General features: G+C 40.9%; 2 protein-coding genes across 6 annotated transcripts in view; both read right to left on the bottom strand.

Annotated features, from left to right (window-relative positions):
- GALNTL6 (polypeptide N-acetylgalactosaminyltransferase like 6) overlaps positions 1-24,744 on the bottom strand; it is a 958,556-nt gene that overhangs the window by 300,029 nt on the left and 633,783 nt on the right. The window lies entirely within an intron of this gene.
- Positions 570-3,268, bottom strand: LOC135983681 (uncharacterized). Its single transcript, XM_065596590.1, has 2 exons — positions 2,117-3,268; positions 570-1,181 (listed from the first exon to the last, which is right to left on the bottom strand). The coding sequence occupies exons 1-2, from the start codon at positions 2,667-2,669 to the stop codon at positions 682-684; spliced, it is 1,053 nt and encodes a 350-aa protein (XP_065452662.1). The 5' UTR covers positions 2,670-3,268; the 3' UTR covers positions 570-681.

Below are 24,744 nucleotides of genomic sequence, written 5' to 3'. Positions count from 1 at the left end.
AGAAAATAACCGTTGGGGATGTTGGAAATGCCTATCATGATCCTTGGGGACCCAGCCTACCCCTTAATGCCATGGCTCATGAAGCCGTACACAGGCAGCCTGGACAGTAGTCAGGACCTGTTCAACTACAGGCTGAGCAAGTGCTGAATGGTGTTGGAATGTGCATTTGGACGTTTAAAACCGTGCTGGCGCAGCTTACTGACTCGCTCAGACCTCAGCGAAAAGAATATCTGCATTGTTATTGCTGCTTGCTGTGTGCTCCACAATATCTGTGAGAGTAAAGGGGAGACATTTATGGCGGGGTGGGAGGTTGAGGCAAATTGCCTGGCCGCTGATTACGCGCAGCTGGACATCAGGGCGGTCAGAAGAGCACAGCATGGCGCGGTGCGCATCAGAGAAACTTTGAAAACGAGTTTTGTGACTGGCCAGGCTATGGTGTGAAACTTCTGTTTGTTTCTCCTTGATGAACCCTCCGCTCTCCTCCCCACCCGCCCCGGTTCACTCTACTTCCCTGTAAACCAACTCCCCCGCCCCCCGCTTGCAGAGGCAATAAAGTCATTGTTACTTCACATTCATGCATTCTTTATTAATTCATCACACAGCTTGGGGGATAATTGCCAAGGTAGCGCGGGATGGGTGGGGGGAGGAGGGAAGGAAAAAGACACACTGCAGTTTAAAACTTTAACTCTTATTGAAGGCCAGCCTTCTGATGCTCGGGCAATCATCTGGGGTGGAGTGACTGGGTGGCCAGAGGCCCCCCCACCGTGTTCTTGGGCGTCTGGGTGAGGAGGCCATGGGACTTGGGGAGGAGGGCTGTTGGTTACATAGGGACTGTAGCGGAGGTCTCTGCTTCTGCTGCCTTTCCTGCAGCTCAACCATACCCTGGAGCATATCAGTTTGATGCTCCAGCAGCCGGAGCATCGACTCTTGCCTTCTGTCTGCAAGCTGACGCCACCTATCATCTTCAGCCCGCCACTTGCCCTGTTTATCCCGTGATTCAGCCCGCCACCTCTCTTCTCGTTCATATTGTGCTTTTCTGTAGTCTGACATTGACTGCCTCCATGCATTCTGCTGTGCTCTGTCAGCGTGGGAGGACATCTGGAGCTCCGAGAACATATCATCCCGAGTCCGCCGTTTTCTCCTAATCTTCACTAGCCTCTGTGAAGGAGAAACATTTGCAGCTGGTGGAGGAGAAGGGAGAGGAGGTTAAAAAAAGACACATTTTAGAGAACAATGGATACACTCTTTCACGTTAAATTTTGCTATTCACATTACACAGCACATGTGCTTTCGTTACAAGGTTGCATTTTTCCTCTTATATTGATGGCCTACCAGTTTGGTGTGAGAGATCACTCACGCAGTGACAGGCAACAGATTTTGGCTTGCAGGCAGCCATGGTAAGCCACAGTCTTTTGGCTTTTTTAACCTTTTTAACATGTGGGAATGGTTTCAAACAGTAGCGCCCTCATTTCCCATACCAAGCACCCGTTGGGTTGGCCATTTAAAATGGGTTTGCAATGTAAAAGGAGGGGCTGAGGTTTCCGGGTTAACATGCAGCACAAACCCAACTAACCCCCCTCCCCCCCACCACACCCAATTCTCGGGGATGATCACTTCACCCCTCCCCCCCACCGCGTGGCTAACAGCGGGGAACATTTCTGTTCAGCCAAGCAGGAACGGGCACCTCTGAATGTCCCCTTAATAAAATCGCCCCATTTAAACCAGGAGACCATGAATGATATCACTCTCCTGAGGATAACAAAGAGCGATAAGGAATGGATGTTGTCTGCATGCCAGCAAACAGCAGGACCATATGCTGCCATGCTTTGTTATGCAATGATTCCAGACTACGTGCTACTGGCCTGGCGTGGTAAAGTGTCCTACCATGGCGGATGGGATAAGGCAGCCCTCCCCAGAAACCTTTTGCAAAGGCTTTGGGAGTACATGAAGGAGAGCTTCCTGGAGATGTCCCTGGAGGATTTCCGCTCCATCCCCATACACGTTAACAGACTTTTCCAGTAGCTGTACTGGCCGCGATTGCCAGGGCAAATGAATCATTAATCATTAAACACGCTTGCTTTTAAACCATGTGTAATATTTACAAAGGTACACTCACCAGAGGTCCCCTGTGTGCCCTCAGGGTCTGGGAGCACGCCTTGGGTGAGTTCAGGGGTTACTGGTTCCAGGTCCAGGGTGATAAACATATCCTGGCTGCTGGGCAAACTGGTTTCTCCGCTTCCTTGCTGCTGTGAGCTATCTACATTATCTTCATCCTCATCTTCCTCGTACCCCGAACCCGCTTCCCTGTGTGTTTCTCCATTGAAAGAGTCAAAGCATACGTTTGGGGTAGTGGTGGCTGCACCCCCTAGCATGGCATGCAGCTTCACGTAGAAGCGGCATGTTTGTGGCTCTGCCCTGGACCTTTCATTTGTCTCTCTGGCTTTGTGGTAGGCTTTCCTTAGCTCCTTAATTTTCACGCGGCACTGCTGTGCATCCCTGTTATGGCCTCTGTCCTTCATGGCCTTGGAGACCTTTTCTAATATTTTGCCATTTCGTTTACTGCTGCGGAGTCCAGCTAGCACTGATTCATCTCCCCATATGGCAAGCAGATCCTGTACCTCCCGTTCGGTCCATGATGGAGCTCTTTTGCGATCCTGGGACTCCATCATGGTTACCTGTGGTGATGAGCTCTGCGTGGTCGCCTGTGCTCTCCACGCTGGGCAAACAGGAAATGAAATTCAAACATTCGCGGGGCTTTTTCTGTCTACCTGGTCAGTGCACCTGAGTTGAGAGTGCTGTCCAGAGCGGTCACAATGAAGCACTGTGGGATAGCTCCCGGAGGCCAATAATGTCAAATTCCATTCACACTACCCTAGTTCGATTTTATCGCTAATCCTGCCGTTGGAGGTGGAGTAAAGAAACCGGTTTAAAGGGCCCTTTAAGTCGAAAAAAGGGACTTAGCCGTGTGAACGTGTCCAGTCTTAATTCGATTTAACGCTGCTAAATTCGACCTAAACTCGTAGTGTAGACCAGGCCTCAGATTCAGTATATGATAACTATGAATTTAAGAGGTGGGGTAGCTGGATTTCAGGCTGTGTTCATGCAGTTGATGCACAGCGTACTGCAGCCCAAAGCTCTGTCTAAGAACGGTGCATCATGCCTGATGCCTGAAGGGCTGCACTCAGAGAGACTGGAGTGGGGACAGAGGTGCAGTTAGTTCTGTAACCGTAACAGTCTCTATGACAGAAAATTAAGTATAGAGCAGTCACTGTAAAAGAGTGAAATTTCAGTCATGTCAGCAATTTCTAAAACTCCTACAGTAAGTTGTTTATATTTGATATGGAAATACTTTTGTTTACCATACCAATAATATTACAAATGTGCATTTACATTCATGGTTTTATGAAGTGTAAACTTTAGCTTAGTCACCCTATTCAGATATGCTTCAGTCTATAGAGAATACCATCCAGCTCTGAAGAAAAAAAGTCACTAAAGGTAGCAACTGAAAACCCAAGGAGCTGAAGAAGTGATGTTTTTTACCCATGAAAGCTTATGCCCAAATAAATCTTTCTTTAAGGTGCTACCGGACTCCTTGTTGTTTTTGTGGATACAGACTAACATGACTACCCCCTGATACTTGACACCCTGCCAAGCTCTTTCAACAACTAACAATTAAACTTAGGAGAAAATAGATATCAGGTAACTGAATTGAACTGAAGAGCTCGGTAATAATTTGTGACCCCACCGCTGTCTAAAGACAAAAGCTCTGTGGTTGTTTAGGGCCAAACAATTAATGAAAATCTAAAGGAAATGCCGATTTATAATTCCAAGCATGTCGCCCCCAGGTCTTTTTCATAGATTCATAGATTCTAGGACTGGAAGGGACCTCGAGAGGTCATCGAGTCCAGTCCCCTGCCCGCATGGCAGACCAAATACTGTCTAGACCATCCCTGATAGACGTTTATCTAACCTACTCTTAAATATCTCCAGAGATGGAGATTCCACAACCTCCCTAGGCAATTTATTCTTCCAGTGTTTAACCACCCTGACAGTTAGGAACTTTTTCCTAATGTCCAACCTAGACCTCCCTTGCTGCAGTTTAAACCCATTGCTTCTGGTTCTATCCTTAGAGGCTAAGGTGAACAAGTTTTCTCCCTCCTCCTTATGACACCCTTTTAAATACCTGAAAACTGCTATCATGTCCCCTCTCAGTCTTCTCTTTTCCAAACTAAACAAACCCAATTCTTTCAGCCTTCCTTCATAGGTCATGTTCTAAAGACCTTTAATCATTCTTGTTGCTCTTCTCTGGACCCTTTCCAATTTCTCCACATCTTTTTTAAAATGCGGTGCCCAGAACTGGACACAATACTCCAGTTGAGGCCTAACCAGAGCAGAGTAGAGCGGAAGAATGACTTCTTGTGTCTTGCTCACAACACACCTGTTAATGCATCCCAGAATCACGTTTGCTCTTTTTGCAACAGTATCACACTGTTGATTCATATTTAGCTTGTGGTCCACTATAACCCCTAGATCCCTTTCTGCCGTACTCCTTCCTAGACAGTCTCTTCCCATTCTGTATGTGTGAAACTGATTTTTCCTTCCTAAGTGGAGCACTTTGCATTTGTCTTTGTTAAACTTCATCCTGTTTAACTCAGACCATTTCTCCAATTTGTCCAGATCATTTTGAATTATGACCCTGTCCTCCAAAGCAGTTGCAATCCCTCTCAGTTTGGTATCATCCGCAAACTTAATAAGCGTACTTTCTATGCCAATATCTAAGTCGTTGATGAAGATATTGAACAGCGCCGGTCCCAAAACAGACCCCTGCGGTACCTCACTCGTTATGCCTTTCCAGCAGGATTGGGAACCATTAATAACAACTCTCTTAGTACGGTTATCCAGCCAGTTATGCACCCACCTTATAGTAGCCCCATCTAAATTTTATTTGCCTAGTTTATCGATAAGAATATCATGCGAGACTGTATCAAATGCCTTACTAAAGTCTACGTATACCACATCCACAGCTTCACCCTTATCCACAAGGCTCGTTATCCTATCAAAGAAAGCTATCAGATTGGTTTGACATGATTTGTTCTTCACAAATCCATGCTGGCTGTTCCCTATCACCTTACCACCTTCCAAGTGTTTGCAGATGATTTCCTTAATTACTTGCTCCATTATCTTCCCTGGCACAGAAGTTAAACTAACTGGTCTGTAGTTTCCTGGGTTGTTTTTATTTCTCTTTTTATAGATGGGCACTATATTTGCCCTTTTCCAGTCTTCTGGAATCTCTCCCGTCTCCCATGATTTTCTAAAGATAATAGCTAGAGGCTCAGATACCTCCTCTATTAGCTCCTTGAGTATTCTAGGATGCATTCCATCAGGCCCTGGTGACTTGCAGCCATCTAACTTTTCTAAGTGATTTTTAACTTGTTCTTTTTTTATTTTATCTGCTAAACCTACCCTCTTCCCATTAGCATTCACTATGTTAGGCATTCCTTCAGACTTCTCGGTGAAGACCGAAACAAAGAAGTCATTAAGCATCTCCGCCATTTCCAAGTTTCCTGTTACTGTTTCTCCCTCTTCACTAAGCAGTGAGCCTACCCTGTCTTTGGTCTTCCTCTTGCTTCTAATGTATTGATAAAAAGTCTTCTTGTTTCCCTTTATTCCCGTAGCTAGTTTGAGCTCATTTTGTGCCTTTGCCTTTCTAATCTTGCCCCTGCATTCCTGTGTTGTTTGCCTATATTCATCCTTTGTAATCTGTCCTAGTTTCCATTTTTTATATGACTCCTTTTTATTTTTTAGATCATTCAAGATCTCGTGGTTAAGCCAAGGTGGTCTTTTGCCACATTTTCTATCTTTCCTAACCAGCGGAATAGCTTGCTTTTGGGCCCTTAATAGTGTCCCTTTGAAAAACTGTGAGACAGTCCACACAGATTGTTTTAAGCCTTTTCATTTACTCCTGCATAACCACTTTTGCCAAGTTCTATAGCTCCTTGCTAGCATGAAGAACACGTTAGCCACAGATGATTACAATAAGTATTTTTCCTAAGAAACATTTAGAACTCTGACTGAAATATAATAGACTTTCTAAAAGCCCATCAGGATCCTTCAGCTCTTCCAATCTGCGAAGTGATGATAACTTTGGCTGCTATGCTGTCACCTTATGCTGTCCAATTTAACTTGCTTCGCAAACTGGCAAAGACCTTCCTATATTCAGTCTTCGGTGATGTACAGTTGTTACACATTAGTTTTCTTGTTCAAAACAAACATTGTTGGATTCATCTCTATGTTCATCTAAAGTACATTTTCCATAAAAGAAAATATTTATCTTTATAAATAAGTGCTAGTTGCTTGGCCTTTGAAAGTTTTTTTCCCCAACCAGTTCACAAAATCATTTTTCTTATATTGATAAAATGCATCCAGACAATCACCTCTATTCTCTCGGGTTTGTTTAGATTATTTGACCTAGCAGGAGAGATTAATTTCTGTGAACTGTTAAAGAACTCTCCATTACACAAGAGTAAGAGGTTCAAAGGACTTTAAAGTTCACTAAACTAATTGAGCCTGGCTTTTATTTATTTTCATGGACATTTGACATCTGGATTATATGAAGTGGCATTTAGTAGTTCACTACGAATAGAAAAGAGGTTATTACACTTGTGCATTATTCATTTATGACCACCTTGTCCAAATGCATTATCTAGTCTACTTAACATACTTTTTATCACTAAAAAAAGCACGTCAGAAAAACATTAAAACCTTAAATACTATAGTGATTCAGCATAATATCTTTCAAGGAAGCCAGTTATTGTTTGTTTCAGGGATGTGGCATAATTACAACTCCCATAAAAACCATAATATCATAATTAAAAAGCCAGGCAGAAGGAATGCAAATCATAATCTTTCAGGAACAATTTAAATCGTTCTAATTCTCACTTTGCTAATCTGCAAACCCACGTCTCACAAAAATTCTGCAAGAGTCTCTATCAGAAAATGATTTTCTCAGGAACTAAAGAAAAGATAGTCATTCCAGGAAAACTGTGGGTGAAATGAAACAAAGCTTAGCACTACAATTGTCTTTGCCTTTCAAATGGCAGATTAAAGAAAAATGAAAGTCAAAATTAAAAGATTTTTCCATTCTCTCAAAAATCGCATGATCCAGTGGTAACAAGAACTAGAGCCTCAACTCAGTAGATACCTGTCTTTAAGGTATAATCACTTTATAAAAAGGATGAGTTCAGGACAATGATTTTGTACTTTTTATGTTTGTTTCTATCTAGTGGCATTAGAGAAAGAGGTGCTTATTGACAAGTACACTCCTAACTAGATCATAAATTAGTGGAGACGGGAATATATACACTTATATAGTGTCATAAAAACAATAATATAAATGAAGTTTTATCCTATGCCCACTGCAACATGATAGTCCTGCAAATAAGGCCTAGGACTGGGAACTAGGCAATTTGGATTGTGTTCCTGGTTCTTCTACAAAATCCCTGTGGTCTTGAGCAAGTCACAAAACCTTTCTAGATACCAGTTTTTCTAGGGATAACATAACATAATACCAGGGCCGGCTCCAGCATTTCTGCCGCCCCAAGCAAAAAAAAAAAAAAAAAAAGCCGCGATCGCAATTGCGATCGGCAGCGGCAATTGGAAATAAAAAAAGCCGCAATCGGCGGCAGCAGTTCAGCGGCAGGTCCTTTGCTCCTAGAGGGAGTGAGGGACCTGCCACCCACGAATTGCCGCAGGTGCTGCCCCTCTCTCTTGGCTGCCCCAAGCACCTGCTTGTTAAGCTAGTGCCTGGAGCCGGCCCTGCATAATACTACAGACCTACCTTGTTGTGTGGCTAATTCACTAATGTTGGGAGATGCTCAGACAGTACAGGACAAGCACGTTAGAAATGCCAACAAATTAAGATAGTATAAGTGGACTAGTTGCACCATCTATTAAGTGGCCCGACATGTCCCATTATAAGACCATGTTTTCAGTTACTTATAACTTTAAATTAATTAATTAATTAATGGAGATATCCCATCTCCTAGAACTGGAAGGGACCTTGAAAGGTCATCGAGTCCAGCCCCCTGCCTTCACTAGCAGGACCAAGTACTGATTTTGCCCCAGATCCCCAAGTGGCCCCCTCAAGGATTGAACTCACAACCCTGGGTTTAGCAGGCCAATGCTCAAACCACTGAGCTATCCCTCCCCCCCTTTGCCAAACTTTTAAACTTAAAACTTTGCCAAACTTTTAAACACCTGGGCTGAAATTTTCCATGCTGGGTGTCTGCCTCTTATTTTTTTTAATTTATTTTAGATTTAAAATAAAATTTCAGCTCAGATGGTTCAGTTATTTCTGAGAACAAGAGTAGGGGAAAATGCACTCTTTTCCCCACGTTAAAGAATTCTGGAGACCTTTTCCTTGAAAATCTCTACTGTCCCCATGCTTTGCAATAGACACTTGAATTTTGGCAGGAAGGGGGCCTTTATGCCTGTGATATGTCTATTGCTGTCCCAATGAAAATCCACCTAAATTTGACTAAGTTATAAACCTTTGAAAATATCACAGTTCACACATGATGATATTAGAGAATTTGGTAGCTAAAAATCCAAGAAGATTGCGTCCTCACTGGGCACTGCACTTTCCCTGCAATTGCAGCTCTGTGCTGTGCTAGATCCACCTGGACTGAGATCAGGAAGACATTCTCTCCTGTGTGCTCAATGCCCTGCATAGGACCCACACAAAATGGAGAAGGAAGTTTCCTGATCTGAATGCAGATGCGACAAAAATTAAGGTATCAGAACAAGGAGCCTGGGGGGCAGATGCAAGGAGACTCTGACAGTGAGGGTGAGAGGGAAAGTGGGAGTGGGAAACAGGGGGGACTGGATGGTTGGGCAAGGAGACTGGCAATGGCCACCAGGGAGGCACTGGGAGCAAGTAGATGGTGGGAAGAGGCTGGATAAGAAGCCAGGGGAAGACTAGGACTGATTGGGTAAGAAGATTGTTACAAGAAGTCATGAGTGTGTGTGTGTGTGTGTGTGTGTGGGGGGGGGGGGGGTTAACACTGAAATTGGCTAAGGAACCTCAGAAGGGAGACAAGGTCTGGAATCTGAGTGGGGACAGTCAGCTGAAGTCCTGTGAGGGGGAGAATAATCGATTGGGGAAGGAGCAGTGAACACCTGCAAAACTAACTAATTTTCCTCCTTCAAATCCTCCTTTGCTATGAAGCCTACAAAAAGCTCAACAATGATTTAGGCTGCTGGTGTGTTGAGACCACTGCGTATATCATGCTGACCAATACTGTCTCGTTTCCTTGTACTCTGTTGTCTGTCTAAATCAGTTGTCTCTTGTTCAGTACTTAGATTGTAAATGCCTTGGGTTAGAGACTCTGTTCTGTGTTTGTACAGCACCTAGAACATGGGGGTCCCGGTTTATGACTAGGGCTCATAGGTGCTATGGTAATATAGCCAACCAATGACAGCAGGATAGTAACTAAATAGACAGAGATGCATTACTTTAAAAAAAAACCACACACAGCTATGTCCCATGTTCTTTGCATCAACATTTCCTAACTTTTAAGTGGTTGATTATGCCACCATAATGTTCTTTTAGGGGTTTTGGGGTGTAATTATTTATGATCTGAAGCAATGAGAGACATTGATTACTGTGACACAGTAAGCCTACTTCCTTTATAGCACTCATGGCAGATCTCCAAAACCCATGATTTTTATTATGTTTTATCCTAAAAACTACCTTGTGACTGGCTAGTTGGGACTATTTGGTGATGTTAACCAAAGCTGTGTAACGAAATTGGCACATGGCTCTATATAACTGTGACGTGCAGTCTATATGGTTTTATAAAAATATGGTAATGAGTGAATATAATGTAACTGGAATATGCTTTATACAAAAGGTCTCTTGTAAGGTATCATTACAAAGCTTCTAATCTACTGAGTGTGATCATCCTATTTGTATAAATGTACCACTCTTGTATCTGGGACTAGAAATATGAAATATAACTCTGAGGGCCTATTGTAATTATGCAAAGTGAGGGCTATTAATGGGGGTTTGGAATTTTAATGGCTCCCATCAACAAAGACAATTGACTGGGGCTCTGTTTGCAAGCAAGCCTTCCTGTGAGTCAGGCTGGGAGGAATGAAGGCTTGGGGTCTTACATTGACATGTGATCATGTCACATGAACTGGAATCCATCTTTAACCTGGTGCTTTTCCAGTGGGGCGGGGAGGGTGGAAACCCAGAGAGAGACAAAGGATTCCCGTCTTATGCAAAAGATATATAAAGGGGTGGAACAGAACAAAGGGAGAGAGGAGCCATCATGAAGAATCCCCTAGCTACCACCTGAGCTGGTACAAGAGCTGTACCAGGGGAAAGAATTGTGCCCAGGCCTGGAAGGTGTCCAGTCTGAGGAAAAAACTTACTGAAGCATCTCTGAGGGTGAGATTATCTGTATTCAGTTTGATTAGACATAGATTTGCGCATTTTATTTTATTTTGCTTGGTGATTTACTTTGTTCTGTCTGTTACTACTTGGAACCACTTAAATCCTACTTTCTGTATTTAATAAAATCACTTTTTACTTATTAATGAGCTTAGAGTATGTATTAATACCTGGGGGAGCAAACAACTGTGTATATCTCTCTATCAGTGTTATAGAGGGCGAACAATTTATGTGTTTACCCTGCATAAGCTTTATACAGGGTAAAACGGATTTATTTGGGTTTAGACCCCATTGGGAGTTGGGCATCTGGGTGCTAAAGACAAGCACACTTCTGTGGGCTGTTTTCAGGTAAACCTGCAGCTTCGGGGCAAGTAATTCAGATCCTGGGTCTTTGTTGGAGAAGACGGGAGTGTCTGGCTCAGCAAGACAGGGTGCTGGAGTCCTGAGGCATCTGGTTGAACTGCAGGAACAGAAGCAGGAGGGTAGAGTCCCTCTGCAGACCCTGGTGCACAGCCAGCCAGCATCGCCTGGCGCAGAATCACCCTCACACAAGCGTTCCCTGAGGTCTGGGTGAAAAGTCCATTATCCCTTTCATTAACTCAGGGGAAGGGTACAAGGAACAGAAGGCGCCCATTCACAGACCTTTGATGGTCTGGAATGCGGTATTATGTTACACAGATGAAAATGTTTCTCCTGTTCCAACTTTACAACCCCTTTTCCCCAAGGTTACCTTTTTTCTGTTCTCCCTCTTTACTTATGTTTGTTAAATAAAGTAAATGGATTCAAGAAATAAATGTTCTTTATTGAGTAAAAACAGTGGGTTTGGGAAAGCACAGAGCAGACAAGCAGCTCACGTTGCTGTGACCCATTATTGAAACAGCTTTTCAAAGCCTTGCGGATATGCAGCGCCCCTTGCTGTGCTCTTCTTATTGTCCTGGTGTCTGGCTACTCAAAAATGGCTGCCCTGTGATCAGTCTCACCTGCCCACCCCTGGGAAAATTCCCCCCCCTTTTTTCACAGAAATTATGGAGCACACAGCAGGCAGCTATAACCATGAGGATGTTCTCTTTGCTAAGGTCCAATCTTGTTAGTAAACTTCTCCGGCGCCTTTTGAAATGACCAAAGCACATTCAACCACCATTCTGTACTTGCTGAGCCTATAGTTGAACTGTTCCTTACTGTTGTCCAGATGGCCAGTGTATGGCTTCATAAGCCATGGGAACAAGGGGTAGAGTGGGTCCCCCAGCATAACTATAGGTATCTCAACATCGTCGCCAGGTTCATTTTGTGGTCTGGAAAGAGTCCTGGATTTCAGTTGTTTGAACAGACCTGAGTTCCTAAAGATGCATGTATCATGAACCTTTCCTGACCATCCTATGCTGTTGTCAGTGAAATGCCCTGTGGTCCACCAGCACTTGCAACACCATTGAAAAGTATCCGTTTCGATTTATGTACTCTTTGGTGAGGTGTTCTGGTGCCAAGATGGGGATAGGCATGCCATCTATTGCCCCACTGCAATTAGGAAACTCCATCATGGCAAAACCATCCACTATGTCCTGCACATTTCGCAGACTCGATTCATAGCAGAAGTCAATTAATGGCCCTGCACACTTGGAGCACAGCAGCTCCAAATTGATTCCCCACTGACTGGTAATTGTCTGGCGTTGCAAGCTTCCAAATAGCGATAGCCACTCGCTTCTCCACTGTCAGAGCAGCTCTCATTTTTGTGTTGCTGAACTTCAAGGCAGGGGAAAGCTCTGCACAAAGTTCCTGGAAGGAATTCAAAAGTTCTGCACCCACTGCTCGTCATCCCATACCTGCAAAACGATGCGGTCCCACCAGTCAGTGCTTGTTTCACAGGACCAGAAACGGCACTGAACACAGTGCAGCTGCTCTGTGACTGCCAGCAACAACTGTGAATTGTTTTTTTCAATGGCTTGCAGCAGGGCTGCTTGCAGGACATCGCTATGTTCCATGTGGCAGACCCTACTTCGGCTCTGGAAATACAGCAGGAGAAGGCAGGAGGTGTTTGAGTGCACAACTGAGCAGGGTCCATGCTTCTAGGGTTATGGCATATATGCGGAGATTTTAAGGCGCTAAAACCACTGGGTTGTTTGCTGTTGAGCACAGTGCATCATGGGATGCCGACGCACTGTCCCCATTCTCCCCTGTGACAATGTTTTGGTCCCATGAGGCATTGCACAAACTTCCCAAAACACACTACAGCAAGTTGACTTTGGGATAGCTACCCATGATGCACTGCTTTGTGCATCGATGCAGGCACTGCTAGTGAGGACGCACTCCATCGACACAATGAGCATGGTGTGGCCATGCACAACCAACTTAATTAATTCGGAGGCTCGAGGCCGAATTAGATAAAGTGGACTTAATTTTTAGGGTAGACAAGCCCTAAGAGTGCCTTAGTGTGCACTATCTTAATGCACTTCAGAAGTGTATTAAGCTAAACCACCAGAGGGCACTTTTAGTGCACAGTAAGAGTGTCCACAGGGGAAGTTAGTGAGGAGTAGCTAGTGTGCTGTAAATTTACATCCTAGCTTATTGTGCACTAACTTCCCCATGCAGGCAAGCCTTCAGTTAAGCCAACCACCTGCCACAGCTTTAACCTCAGATCACTGCACCGTGGAAATTAATATTACTCTTAATCCTTTACAAACAGATGCCAGATATAAAGGAAAGATGCCAGCCCCAAATGAACAATTTGAAGGTAGTCTGCAAAAAACTTAAAAAACTATTTCTGAAGTAACATTTAAAATCTTTCAGAGAAATGCTGTCTGTTTTCCTGCCCTCCCCCTTCATACATACATGCATCCCTGCAAATACACCACTATATTCTGCTCTGAGTTACACCAATGTAAATGCTCTACAGTCATTACAACTACTTCAGATTTTCTCCAGCATAAGTAGGAGCAGAATTAGGCTCACGTTCCTGGAACAGGTGGGAAGTTAGGAGAGGCCAGTTAGTGAAATAGTTCTGCTAAAGATTACTAAATAATATTTATTGAAAAATTTACACTGTTATAACATGCGGGAAAAACACCACACAACAGCCACTCACACGGTCATGTTCTCTTGTTATCATAATTTGATTTTGGAACACCACCACAAAAGTCAATGTGCAACCGTATTACAAGCTTTGTCATACTTCCTGTAATTCTGATTTCAGGCACCTGATTATACCATCATTGAAAAGTGAATTCAGGGTCCTGAGTTTAAAATACTCTTCATTTTGTATAAGGCTAGCACTGTATTATCAATCTCTTCTGTGGAAAGAATGAAAAATGTAGCTGGAAGCCCTACCCACATCTGTATGATAGCCAAGAACTCAGCTCCAAACTGCAAACTCTCACGGATACTCACAAGTACATATTAGCACGACTGCATTCCTGCTGCTGCAGGAAACACTGCTGAAATTCCAGAAAACCTCATAATTGCCTGCAAGTTAGATGTCTTGCTTGGTCTTACAAATGAATTCATTTGCAGAGCAGACACTGGTTTAAATTGTATTCAGTGAACTTAATAAGCTTAAGCTGGAATTCTTTTCATGTTGTGCTGAAAGTCAATTTGCATAATTCATTCACATATTCTCAGCAACAATTTGCACTTTAAATAATACTAACTAGTAAATTAATTACATCATTTTAGAATCAACTGAAATGTAAACATACAGTTTACAGAATAAAGTGAATATCTGAACAGCATGAGAAATAATATATGAATGCCAACTTTAATTAATAAATGTTTATCCTTTGTCTATACTTAGACTTTGGAACAAGTCAGACTTTTATGAACCAGAGTGTTAAGATGAGCAGCAAATTACAACAGTACAGCAATGTTCTACACTGAAGGTGATTTAGAGACTCAACAAAGCACAATCTCCAAAACACTATATTATATGAATACTAAATTGGAAGGATAACATTAATCTAAAGATTACTCTACAAACTACGTTCTGCTTCAGACTTCTTCCCTCACATTGGAGAATCACAGTGACCCGTGAAGCCAAATAACTACACAAAATGAAGTAGGCAGGCTGGAACCCCTATGGTGCAAGATTTGCTCAGCCAAAACCAACAAATAGCTCATGGCCTACATAGAAACAACCATAAAGCGAAAAAGCATTCCTCTTGGACACAACTGCATCAGCCAAATGACAGAATGGTGGTGATAAAGCAGTGAATCAACCCAGAATATCTACACATTTTTCCTGATCCAAGTGTGACCTCACACAGTTACCCCCTCAAGCTTACTTCACTGATAAAAAAAAAAAATCACTAAAATTATAGTGTACCTACCTCTTTCTTTGCTAAACACAGACAACTGGGAACTTCTCCCAGGCCATTTGACTTGATGGAATTTTAATTTTCTCATCCTTCATGACACTCCAAGATAGCTGCATTCCACAGGAACACTGCAGCTGGAAAGACCTAGCTTAGAGAAAGCCTATGTTTGACTGTGTTCATGCCCAAATGTACAACATCTTTTGAAAAAGTTTTTTATTGGTATAGTGCCTGAGACATCACCACCTCCATCTAACTACTGAACATTTAAATGAACACACTTCTAGTCATGGTGGAATGGAGAATGGAAAGAAATAATATAAATTGTGTTACAGATGTTAACATATCTTTTTCATTTTTTACAACACTAGGCTAGAACATGAGCCTTAGAAATATGATGGCTAAAGAGAAGTTTATGAATGCTCGCTATATTATGAACATATGTAGAAATCTCAGACTGCCAGAGAAAATTTACTCACTATTATCTGCTGACTGGCCAAAATAAATGGAAACCTAAACCACATTGTTCCGGCTGGCTCCATCCTTTGACTAAGCCTCACTGTGTATCTCATTAAGTTACAGTATTATTTAAAAAATGGCACCATTCAGAAAGAATGATTGAAGAACTAATCCATTAAATGATGAGGGTTAGTCCCATTATATAGGGAAAGCATATTTTTAAAATGGTATTTGGCATTATGATGGTGTTTTGTGCTAAAACTGTAATGCCAGACAAAAAGAAAATGTATCTATTTGGAAACAAAGTGTTTGCCTTTCATGAACTGTGTGATGGAATTATCTGCTGTTAGATCAGCATATTAACATGAGGCAGTTAAGAACTGACTTGAAATCAAAAGATTGTGTGAAACCACCCTGAAAAGTGCAAATACAGGTGAATGAACTAATTAACTCCAATTCTCTATTCTGTGGTTTAAGTAGTACATTTTTTTTTATTCTTTATGGGCCTGACCCAAAACTGATTGAAGTCAGTGGAAAGACTCCCCATTATTTCACCGGGTTTTGAACTGGCTATTTGCCCTTTGGTCTATTTACGATCATTAGAAGTATTATCAGCACTATCTTCTGTCATTTATAAAAGCTGATCTATGCCTACCCCATCATACGTCTTAAATAGTATTTAAATGAGTACAATTGCCGTATCTACTGTAACTAAAGAAGTTAAATTAAAATTACTGGGATCAAACACAGAATGAGAGAATTTTTTTTGGCGTACCTTTATAGCCGAAAAAAACAAACAAACGTGTCACTTAGGATAAGCCAGCTTCAGTGAAAAATGGAATTTTGATGAAATAATTGCATATGGGTTTGCTTAAAATAATTTTATTTTTGCTTTAGTTAAGAAGGCTTTAGAGCAGATTTCTTTATTATTAAACCTGTCTTTCTTTAAGAAGCTTAATTTGATCTTCCAACTACCTGCATTTGCTCAGCTGTTTTAGGTATTTTCTGTGTTGAATTTGTAGCTTTTTGCATAGAAGGCACATCCCATTTCCTCTTTATTATCTAGGTATATTTTTTTAAATTAAAGTAATAATGGCACATTAAGTTTTGTAATGATTCTTGCTAGTTCTCTTTCAAAATTAATGCACTTAAATGCCAGTCTAAAAATCTGGTAATACAGCACAGAATATAATTGCTTCCTTATAGCACCGTAATGCATAGAATCAAATAGAAAGAATTCCAATGGAAACAATGAATGGTAGCCATCTACTTTACCTTATATTACAATGACTGCTTCATATAATTTCATTTCAACATAAAATAGAGAATTCTATTGTCTACTCTGCTGCCATTTCTCTTGATATTTGAAATATATTTAATTATACAAGGTCACATCTGAATAGGTAAGGCTCTCTGGAGAGAATGAAATTGAACTTTTCCATATCAGATCACTTCTCTCTCCAGAAATGAATTCTTTATTACCCTAAAATTACATGATATTATCCTGAAATGACATGATATGTCTTATTTCTCGTCTAGCACATTCCTGGAATTAGGCTGGAGTATAAAAGAAAACTAATGGTTCTGAGAATTGGCTGCTCCAAAGGGTGCACTCTTTCATTACTTACTCTTAATAACTGGCAGTCCACAGCAGGAAAAGCTGTAAGGAATAAGCCAGTTGCATTTAGAGATGGGAGTTATGGCCTTTTCTTTATGATGTAGCATAAAAAATTATGGCAAATTATAACAGCTGTTACGGATGTGTTAAACCTGCCAAAGTTCTGTTTGTGCTAAAAGGTTCCATTCCAAATTGTAAATTAAGAGAATTCTCCAATTGTTCACATACTGAAAGGCTTAGAAACACTGTTTGCAGAGAGATGTCACAATTAAAACAAATCATTATGGTGCAGAGAAATGGCACTAAAAAGCAATGCAGGCTTTTTTTCCAAAATTTCCTTTAGACAGTAAACTTTTGTTCACTGCAACTGAGTAGATGAAGTAAAATTTAAAGCATCAAGGATTTATAGCTGTAAATATTAGGAATTTGATGCATTTTCATCAGGAAGCCCTCATTTTCTTGTCTAATTATGCAAAATGAGTGCATGAATGTATGTCTGAATAAAATAAATGGCTATTCCCTTTTTTGCCATTGGAATTCATTGTTAGATAGTATTTATTATAATTCTATCAGGAAACAATTATATTGGTTCTGTATTACCAGATTTTTAGAACCAGAAGGGTAGCCGTGTTAGTCTGGATCTGTAAAAAGCAACAAAGTAAAAAGGTGCCACAGGACTCTTTGTTGCTTTTTACAGATTTTTAGATTGGCACTTAATTGTATTAAGTCTGAAAGAGAACTAGTAAGAATCAATACAGAATATAATTTATTATTACTGCTTCAGTTTTCCAAATTTATCTGTTGGGTCTTCCAGATTATGTGGAGAGGGTTTTTTTGTTTTGTTTTGTGTTTGTTTTTTGTTTATTGGGGGGGGGGGGTTTGCATAGAAAGAAAAGAAGTTTCAAAACAAGAAATACCTAAAAAATCTGCATATACACCCCCATCCTCAACAGGTGTATGCAGGCATGTATATGCCTGTAGGCACATCTATAGTGGAATCCCATTATAAGATTAATTTTGGAACCCCAGCTATGGTCATATATCTAAATGGTTACTGCATCCATATCCATAAAACAACCTTCCAAATCAATACATAAGTAAAATCTCCACCTTGCAAAGACAACTCAAATTCTAATAGGCATTTTTATGCCCCGAAAGGTCAAATGGTTTATAACTCTCTGTTTGACAGTCTCATCTTTTGTAAATTCATTGAGTGAAATGTTGGCCCCATTGAAATCAATAGGAATTTTACTGTTGACTTCAGTAGGGCCAGGATTTCATCCCATCCCTGCAGATAGGTGGCACATTAGAAAATACTTTTGTATCTTCTGTTGTACCTCTGATAGTAGGAAAGAAAATTAAAGTATCATTTCCAATTCTAACCTCACCACGCAATGCCTCATGAAGTAATATGAAAGAAGACAAAAAACAGAACCAACAGGCAGTATCTATCTATATTTCCAATTCAATTCATCACTAAAACCAAGATGCTAACATTTACAAACCAATTTTTATAATTATAAATAAATGGAATCTGCAAGAATTAACTGGGGAGATTTTTAGGCATACTGGAGGAAGTGGGTCTTGAGGGGAGATTTGAAAAGGTAATGACATCACTGATCTATTTAGGAAAGATGTTCCATGTGTAAGAGGCAGCATGGAAGAAGGCACGGAGGTGTTTGTATGAGAAGCAGATAGGTGGGCAAATGGTGCTAGTACCATTTTGTAAGCATGAAGAGCTGCAAAAACTGTAAATACTAACTACAGAAGCATAGGTTCTGTCTATTTTGTATGTTTGAAGATCGTTTTTGCGTACACTACTGTGATTAACTTGTTAGCTGACACTACAGCTGGTCACAAAATCAAGATTTTTCTCCATGGAAAATTGAGAGTTTCCAAAAGTAGTTTTCATCCACAAGGAGATAGGACAAGCAGAAATCTATAGCCAGCAGAGTTAAGAATACTTAGAAGGACTTTGTGAATATATTAGGAACAAAAAGAATTCTAACAAAGGCATTGGTCCAATATTAAATGGAAACAGTAGAATTGTCAATAACAATGCCAAAAAGGCAGACGTGTTCAATACATATTTCTGTTCTGTATTTGGGAAAAGCCAGGTGACGTAATCATATCATGGATAAAGATTAAATACTTTCTATTTCAACATTAACTCAGGAGGATATGAAACAGCAGCTAATAAAATTAGATATTTTAAAATCAGCAGGTCAGGTTAACTTGTGTCTAAGAGTTTTAAGGAAGCAAACCCAAGAGCTCTCTGGATCATTAATGTTGATTTTCAATAAGTCTTGGAACACTGGAGAAGTTCCAGAGGACTGGAATAGAGCTAATATTGTGCCAATATATTAAAAGGTTAAACGGGTGACCCAGGTAATTATAGGCCTGTCAGCCTGACATTGATCCCAGGCAAAATAATGGAGCAGATTATATGGAACTCAATTAATAAAGAATTAAAGGATGGTAATATAATTAATACCAATCAATTTGGGTTTATGGAAAATAGATCTTATCAAACTAACTTGATAACTTTTTTGATGAGCTTATAAGTTTCACCGATAAAGGTAATAGTGTGGATGTAATATACTTAGACTTCTGTATGCCATTTCACTTGGTACCAAACATTTTGATCAAGAAACTAGAAAGATATAAAATAAACACAGCACACATTAAATGGTTTAAAGGCTGGCTGATAGATCTCAAAATGTCATTGTAAGCAGAGAATCATCATTCGGCGGGTGTGTTTCTGGGGTCCTGCAGGGATCAGTTGTTTGGCCTACAATACCTAACATTTTTATCGATGACCTGAAAGAGAATATAAAATCAATACTGATAAAGTTTACAGATGACACAAAGTTTGGGGGACATGGTAGATAATAGAGAACAGATCACTGATACAGAGCAAGCAAGATTGTTTGGTAAGCTGGGCATGAGTAAACCATGTGTGTTTTAATATAGCCAAATACAAAGTCATATAACTAGGAACATACTTACAGGTTTGGGGACCTTATTCTGGGAAGAATCTGAAAAAAGATTTGGGGGACCATGGTGGATAATCAGCTGAGCTTGTGCGCCTAGTGCGAAGCCATGGCCAAAAGGCCAATGTGATCATTGGATGTATAAAAAGGGGAATCTCGAGTAGGAATAGGGAGGTTATATTACCTCTGAAATTGCCACTGGTGCAACAGCTACTGGAACACTGTGTCTAGTTTTGGTGTCTACCCTTCAGGAAGGATATTTAACAGCTGGAGAAGGTTCAGAGAAGAGCTACAAGGAGGATTGAATTGAAGGATGGTTAAAGAATTGGAAAACATGCCTTATAGACTGAGCTCCTTTAGCCTTTCATTATCAGCTTATCAAAGGGAAGGTTAAGGAGCAACTTATTCAGTGTCAATAAGCACCTTCATGGGGAATAAATATTTTATAATAGAGGGCTCCTCAACCTAACAGAGAAAGGTACAACAAGATCCAAAGGCTGGATGTTGAAGCTAGGATGTCTATAATCATGGGGAGAGTTTTGAGAGACATGGGGAAAGTTTTGAGAGACACTCTCAACTGCAGTGCCATAAGCAGAGCAGGGCAGTCCCAGGGGTGACTCTAAACCCCCACACCTGCTCTTCTCCCCACAAACACCCACCAAAGGCCCTGCCCCCTGTCCAGGTCAGAGGCCAGAAATCTGAGCCAGGCAGCATGGGACGTCTGCTGCTCTGGCTAGTGCCATGGAGCAGGCAGCCTTGGTGTTCTCCCAGCTCCTCCTCCTGATGCTGGTGCCCAGGGCTGAAGATACTTCTCAGCTCCCTATCTCCTTTGACTACTAGCACAGCTGGTAAGAGCCACACAGGCGGGGAGACCTGGTTCCAGAGCTGGCAGAGTCCTTGGAGAGCAATGACCATAGTGGGAGACCATCCCGCCATTCAACCCCTAGCTACCCCCTGCCTGCACCCTGATCAGTTTTCAAACTTTCTGAGCTGACTTCCCCCCCCTCCACCCCCCTCGAGTTTTAATTTTTGGTTGTGCCCCTCCCCCCAACCCAGACAGGCTGGGTAGCCTGCTGAGGTGAATCAGAAGTGGAGGTGGCACTCCCTCCCCAGACCCCACCATGAAGAACTTGTCTGAGCCCCACTGGGCCCTACCCCTCCCACCTCCCCCCCCCCGCAATATAGAAGTTAAACTATGCCTATGTCTATAATGCAATCACAGGGTGTGTGGTTGCAGCTTGAGTAGACATACCTGAGCTAACTTTAATCTAGCTAGTTCAGGTTCTGGAGCAGTCAAGTAGTGGCATGCAAGCACCAGTGTGGACTGTACAAGAGCACCAAGAACCTAGGGTTACTACTCACGGTGCTCACACACATTAAATGTGCACTGCTGCAGCTTCACTGTTCCAGATCTTGAGTTAGCTCAGGTATGACTGAGCTGTAATTAAAGTCCTGTTATTTGAAATAAAGTGCAATTGCTTTTTTTAAACAGTGAAGGTAATTAACAATTGGAACAACTTGATAAGAGTTGCGGTGGGTTTGCTATCATTGGAAATTTTAAAATCAAGATTAGATGTTTTTCCTAAATGAATTGCTCTAACTCAAACAGGGATTAATTCAGTTAGTCCCATGGCCTGTGTTATGCAAGACATCAGATGAGATGATCACAATGATCCCTTTGGCATTATAATCCATGAATTTTGAAATAAAATTTCTCACTTTGTTTCTAGAAATGACATTTTCAAATGAAAATATGTTGAAAAAGCAGTTCAAACATGAAAAGTTTTTTCCTCCTAGATTTTCACATACAAACATTTTCCTCCTTCTTCTGCAGGAAGAGGAGGGGGGGGGGCTGGAATTAAAAGACAGAAGGAAAACATTTCCAAATTCAAAAACTGAAAGGAGATCCCCTCCACCCACTCCACCCCCCCTACCCCAAAACTGAAACAAAATTACATGTTCAATCAAAATGAAAAAAAATTGTATCTACAAGTGTCAGTACAAAGTCATAGGGCTGGAAGGAACTTTGAGAAGTCATGTAGTCCTATGCTTGAGCAGGACCAAGTAAACCTAGAACATCCATGACAGGTGTTTGTCTGAAATCACCTGTTCTTTAAGTCTCTAGTGACAGGCATTCCACAACCACCCTGGAAGCTTGTTCCAGTGCTTACCTATCCTTATAGTTAGCAAGTTTTTCCTAATATCTAACCTAAATTTCCCTTGCTGCAGATTAAGCCTATTACTTCTTCTCCTACCATCAGTGGACATAAAAGACACGGATCTCTGTCCTCTTTGTAACAGTCCTTAAAATATTTGAAAATGTATCAGGTACCCCCTCAGTCATCTTTTCCAAAGAATAAAAATGCCCAGCATTTTTAAAAGCTTTCCTTGTAGGTCAGGTTTTCTAAACCTTTTATCATTTTTGTTGTTGTCCTCTGGATTCTCTCCAATTTGTCCATAGCTTTCTTAAAGTGTGGGGCTCCAAACTGGACACAGGCCTAATCAGTGTTGAGTAGAACAGGACAGTTGCCTCCTTTTCTTACATACAACACTCCTGTCAATACCTCCCAGAATGATATCAGCCTTTTCAGCAACTGCATCACATTGACTACTCATTCAATTTGTGCTGAAGTAGATCTTGAGTTAATAGAGGGATAGCTTCCAAATCCACTTCAGCAGTCTACTGCCTAGCCAGCTATTCCCCATTTTGTAGTTGTGCATTTCATTTTTCCTTCCTAACTATAGTACTTTGCTCTTCTTGTTACTGAATTTCATCTTTTTGATTTCATCCCAATTCTCCAATTTGGCAAGGTCATTTTGAATTCTAATCCTGTTCTCCAAAGAGTTAGCAACCTCTCCTATCTTGGTGTCATCTGCAAATTTTATAAGCACACTCTCCCTTCCATTATCCAAGTCATTAATGAAAATATTGACTAGTACCTGAACCAGGACAGGCCCCTGCAGAACCCCCCTAGATACATCCTTCCAGTTTGACAGCAAACTATTGATCACTACTGATTGAATTTTTTTCATTTTGAAGTTTCCAGTCAGAGAATCAGACTGGCTCAATGCAACTGACATCTTCCTACTGAAAAAGTCAATTTGAATGAAATCTCATTTTCTACAGGGAATATTTTTCATTCAAAAAATTTCAACCAGCTCCAGCTGAAACCTTTCCATCTTATTATTACACTAGAGACTATTCTACTTCCTTTGGATAATGAGGACCAAATTCTGCTCTCATTTACATTCATACAAAACCAAAATAAATCCATTAAAGAATGAGGCAAGGATTATTATTTGCCTTTTAGTAGCACCCAAAGACACTAATAATTAGGGCCTCATCATGCTAGAAGCTTTAGGTAGCAAGCTCTTGAGGCAAGGACAGTGTATTCCTATATGTGTCTGTTGTGCCTTGGACATTTGAGGCATGACTGTAAACTAATAATACAAATAATGCCTGAATCTGTATGAGTTTGTAAGCCAATGAGAGTGCCTGAGTAGTCAAAGCATTTGCAGACTCCTAGTGCTGAGGAAATGCTGTACATTTTTTATATTAACAAATTTCTTGACAATACAAGGAATCATCTTATATATGTAGAAAGGGCATCAATTATACAAGATGAGAATACAGCAGAATTGAGTTAATAAAAATTATGAGTTATAGTAAGTGTATGCTGTAAAAGTTAGATCAGTTATTTGCTTTTAATTAGTTCACCCCAATTTCTCCTCTCTTCAATTTTTAATTTCTCTGATAACACCTTCTGTGCTTTTGCTATACAGTAGATTTTCTTGATCCTTTATCTAACTTTGAGCCCCCTCAGGCAATTGAATTCAATTTCAAATCTCAGTTAAGCCTAGTTCATGATATCTTTTGACATGTTATTCCATTTCAGCAGATCCAGAGCAAAGGCAAAAATGAACAAGTAAAGCCCAACACAACTGCCACTGCTTCGTAGAAATAAAAAGGGAGAAGACTTTTGAGGAATAGCTTGCCAATAATTTCTACTGTGGCAAAAGAGGGAGATGGTGAAGGGTGAAATACATACCATTCTGAAAAGTGCAATGTATGTTCTAAGCTTTCCTGGAGCTTTGAAAGAGAAACTGCTTTGGTTTAGTCTAATCTACCTAATTACAAACAGGAACAAGGTTCAATTTCTTCTCTTTAATAAAGCAAGGGTAAAACTGGAATAATCCCAGAGATGTCTGTGGAGTGACTACAGATTCACACCTGTGAACAAGAGCAGAATTGGTCCAGAATCACTAAAATTTACAAAAGGGTTTCTTAAACTTAGTGCATTGACCATTTTATGGGAAATTATCATCATGACAGTCTGATGACATGGTTGGAGACACAAGAAATGTTGAACTACTCTTAAATTTAACCTCTTAATTTCCTTAAATAATATAATTTATCTTGCAAGACTTGCTCTTTTCCTGTTACATATTCAAATACTGATCACCCTTCCTGTGTCTCAAACTATATCACAAGACTGGATTTCCTGTTGGAAAGTTATAGTAAAGTGATAACTCGCTGAACTGGACTTGACCTTGCAGTCATGATGTTGGAAAAATTCCAATTAACATCAAAGGGAGTTAATACACACCAGTGCTTTAGGACTCAGCTATATTCCCAGATGAGAGAAACCAGCACTATTAATAGGGAAAGACATTGAAACTAGTATTTCTAAAGCTGGTTTTAAAATTCATTTGTAACGTATACATTGTGGGCCTCTATTCTGACATCAGTGGGACTCAGAGCAAGGGCCCATGTAGGAGTAGGCCCTAGAGTGTGATCCTTACCCAATAAAGTTACTGAAAGTTTTCAGTGGGAACAGTATTGAGCCCTTAATTAGTAAAGGCAAACTTCTGCTCCTAGTTCCATACAGCAGATCTCACCTCGACATTCTGCTCTTCCTT

This window comes from Chrysemys picta, chromosome 5 (genome assembly GCF_011386835.1).
Source record: "Chrysemys picta bellii isolate R12L10 chromosome 5, ASM1138683v2, whole genome shotgun sequence".
NCBI lineage: Eukaryota > Metazoa > Chordata > Testudines > Emydidae > Chrysemys > Chrysemys picta.
Note: the sequence above shows the minus strand (reverse complement) of the source record. Positions and strands in the feature narration are given on the sequence as shown.

Bases quoted from the DNA above. Each gene is read 5' to 3' on its own strand.
- LOC135983681 (XM_065596590.1), bottom strand. From the start codon at position 2,669: ATGATGGAGTCCCAGGATCGCAAAAGAGCTCCATCATGGACCGAACGG. The intron at 1,182-2,116 runs GTGAGTGTACCT...CTCCTCCACCAG, and splicing joins GGGCACACAGGGGACCTCTG to CTGCAAATGTTTCTCCTTCA.